The sequence below is a fragment of the Halyomorpha halys genome, unplaced genomic scaffold (genome assembly GCF_000696795.3).
Source record: "Halyomorpha halys isolate HHAL.00 unplaced genomic scaffold, Hhal_1.1 Scaffold300.1, whole genome shotgun sequence".
Classification (NCBI taxonomy): Eukaryota; Metazoa; Arthropoda; class Insecta; order Hemiptera; family Pentatomidae; genus Halyomorpha; species Halyomorpha halys.
In genome coordinates this window covers 599,837-603,727 of record NW_027107582.1, presented here as the reverse complement: position 1 = coordinate 603,727, position 3,891 = coordinate 599,837, and the positions used below count along the sequence as shown (strand labels likewise).

Genomic DNA, 3,891 nt, shown 5'->3' with positions numbered 1-3,891 from the left:
ATATATATATATTGGTCTAGATAGTTCCCAATCTACAAATCTGCCTTAGTCTAGATAGATCCCAATCTATAAATCTGCCTTAGTCTAAATAGTTAAGTACATTTCATCTTCCTCAGGAACCCTTTTCTTGCATATTCAGACTACACATCTGGTCAGATTGTTTTCATAGATAAATACAATGGACTACATCAATATCATCAGATTACCTGAACGTTGAACTGCATAATTCCTGGTGTATATCCCTTATCCACAGTTTCCGATTATAGATAAGATTTTAAATTATAATGATTATGAGAGATAGTTGACCGTGGATGACAACCATCTTCTCCTCATTTAAATTATAATGGTATTTTCTTCCTCAAATCTTATCATCCTTGTTTACAGCACTAATTGATAAAGTTCCTAAAAGGATTTCATGAAGAATGATTACTTTGGTGAAGAGATGATGTTTCATTTGCTTTACTGGCACAAAACATCAATAAGCAGGAATAATACATCAATTAATTTCTGATAATTAAGATATATTATCAGAAGAAAACTGGATTACCAAGTTAGTAAACTCAACTTCTTCTTTTGCATCACCTTGTAATGCCTTATCTGGAGGAGCAATAATCAGTATCCATATTCCTGACTTGGCAGAGATTTTCACCTCTCCTCTTGCCAGTACAATCTCGAGGTCTTCTTCCATTAAGGACATAGTCCATGGTCTTTAGTGGATCTTGGTGATCTTCTATGCTGACAAACTACTTCAGTTAGTGAGCCCCAAGTACCTTCTTTATCGATAGGACTTTTACCTCATAATTCTTTCGTTAGGATTCCTAACTCCTAATTTTTCCCTAATTCTATCTTCTAGTTCTACCTATAATCCTTCTGAGGAACCTCATTTCTGCATCTGTCAGCCTACTCTCCCGTTTATCTGTAAATATCCAACTTTTTGCTTCATACAGGCATGTATACCGATTTAAAGATGTGAAGCTTTTCTATCTATTTTACTATATTAGTTAAGTAACTTGGTAAGTTAGAGTTGGAGTAACCTCAACTTATTTAATGAGTATTTTTCCATCATTAAAAAACCTATAAATTTTTCTCTGTAATAACCACATGCTTCCTCATCAAGGTAAATAATGATATTTGAATGCATCAGTTAAGAATAGTTACAATGTTAAAGAATAATTTATATTTTAGAGAAGCTCCAGGTTTTTTTTTTTTCTATAAATAAAACAAAAACCAATCAATGAAAAACTATCAACCCTTTACTTAGTAGTTGATTGCATCTCATTAAAATTAATTTTGATATGACTCTGAAACTTAACAGTATGATCCCGTTTATGGTGATTTTGATAAGGGACTCGAGAAAGGAATTTGTATTGACATTTCAAATGAAATAGTCCTTACTAATTAATGAAGATCACATCAAATTATTTTATTTTATACAGATCAGCAGCTGACCACTGAGGCATTGAGATGCAAGAAGGTATTAATCTAAATTTGAAAATGTGGCTTCAAATAAAAATATTCTATTTTAATTTTTAAGGTTAAAATAGTATTAATGATGGTAAAAAGTCTATATAATATTTTAGAAATGTATATTGTCCCTTGAAACAACGTTCTGATTATAAAGCCATACTAATTCACAAGACATGTTATTTAATAAAAATGAATCTATTTTTTATTTTGCCTGGTGACTGTTACCAGAATGATATTGTCTTTTCTTTTGAATATATGCATTTGGTGAAAAATTGTGCACCCTTTTTATTATAGCAAATTACACCCTAACCTATCGAATTTCAAACCTAGCTTTGAATGCAAAATTAGATTGGATTAGGTTAGAGTATATTGTGATATGTTTATCATGGACCACCTCAAAGAAAACACTGAATAGTGCGGAAAACATTAAACAAAAAATTAATAAAAACGGATTTATCACCTTGTGTATCCACTTCTGGTCACAAATTGTTTGCTTTTAACCAGCTCCTTAAATGGCCTCCATTACCAATATTTGCTATAGAACTATAGAGAATGTGAACGATTTGAGTCTTTAAGAGTTCCCTTTCATGTCAAAGTAACCACACTAGTATCTCTTCTCACCAGTATTTCTTATTTCTTGGAAATTAGTATGCTATTCCTACATTTAATAGTCATATTATTTGGGATAAAGGCTTAGCTTTTCTCTCCTCACTAGCATACATATTGTTTTAAAACCATTTTTACATTTATATTTCATTCAGTCTTACATTTTATCAACACATGATTAGTGGACAATAACATTATTACTAGTAATTTCAACTTATCAATAATCCCAGTGATTTATAACATGCTTTATACTTTTCCTTTACCTGCAGTAAGGGTGGAGGATATGGAAAAGGAGGATGCGGAGGAAGTAGTTGCGGAGGATGTAGTTCTTGCGGAGGAAATAATGGAGGCACATGGGCATCGTCCAGCTCTCAATCTTCAGCTAAAAGCGAGTCTGGGTAATATTGTTGGACATTTTGCTCAATTTAAATATAATCATAAGTTTGTAATTAACCATTTAAAAAAAAAGTTGGTATGAAAAACTTTTTAAATAAATATTTTATTTCTTATAACAAAAATAATTTAAATTATGTTAAGATGGGCTGACAATACTTCACTACTATTTTATTTTTATTTTACAAAGTTTCGACTACCAAGCCAACCCCGAGTACAATCTACGAAGATTCATAATTATCCTACTGAAGTACATGACAACAAAAATAACAATGAAATAAAGGCTAATAAAGGCTTAAATGAAATACACAAAAAATGAAATGAAAATAAAAATGAGCTTAACTGAGCTGTACAGCTTAACTAAAATACATGACAATAAAAATAAAAATGAGCTTAACTGAACTGTACAGCTTAACTGAAATACATGACAATAAAAATAAAAATGAGCTCAACTGAGCTACACAGCTTAACTGAAATACATGACAATAAAAATTAAAATGAGCTTAACTGAGCTATACAGCTTTACTGAAATACATGACAATACAAATAAAAATGAGCTTAACTGAGCTATACAGCTTAACTAAAATACGTGACAATAAAAATAAAAATCTTGTGTGTTGCACGCATCACACAACTTTGACTTACCATTTACGCCCACTCAGAATGAATATAAATTGATTTAAATCAAATAATAAATTAAATAATCTATTTTTGTAACTTGTTTTTAGGAGTTATGGAAGAAAATGATGAGCTGATTTCTTTAGCATCTTTTATCAAACTCGTTTAGATTAAATCATCAGAAAGAAAATTTTATCAAACCATCATAATATCATATTATGTCTTATTTTCAAAGAAATAAAGTTGTTTAATTTTTATTTAAGTGTGTTTTCATTTTTGGATGAAACCTAATCATTAACATACACCAATGTATTACATAAGTCTGAGTTGAATATATGTTTAATACAGCCTTTTATGTAAGTAATAGACTGTATTCAGATACATGAGAGGAACAATCTGTAATAATTTCTAGTAATAAAAAAGCGAGAGATCCTACAGTTAATAGTGTGGTCAATAGGTAACATGTAGAAAAACTCAAAACTTCAAAGTCAATCCTCTTCCCTAATGCATTTACAGATAAAATTGAACAATTTAATTCAAATGGGGAACAAATTGCAATTGGAAGAACCCTTAAACTCCATTACTCAAAATAACACGAAGTTTGCGCAAATCTGACCCTCGGCAAGATGGTGCCTTCATTTGTTTATACTGATGGCCTACTGCATTGTCCCCTCTCTAAAAAATAATATAAAGAGAATACCTGATACTTTTGAACTCGATCAATAAGGAAAGGAAACAGAGTACCTGAGGGAAGCGCTGTTTTACTATCTCTCAGAATACCTGATACTTTTCAACTCGATCAATAAG

The 3,891-nt window shown here is 30.7% G+C and overlaps 1 protein-coding gene across 1 annotated transcript in view; it reads left to right on the top strand.

Annotated features, from left to right (window-relative positions):
- Nucleotides 1-3,341, top strand: part of LOC106680959 (uncharacterized) — a 15,041-nt gene extending 11,700 nt beyond the window's left edge. Inside the window, exons 4-5 of the mRNA XM_014421016.3 lie at nucleotides 2,343-2,471; nucleotides 3,195-3,341. Coding sequence (XP_014276502.1) covers nucleotides 2,343-2,471; nucleotides 3,195-3,213 — 148 coding nt within the window. The 3' untranslated portion in view covers nucleotides 3,214-3,341. The remainder of the gene's footprint in view (nucleotides 1-2,342; nucleotides 2,472-3,194) is intronic.
- The last annotated feature ends 550 nt before the right edge of the window (nucleotides 3,342-3,891 follow it).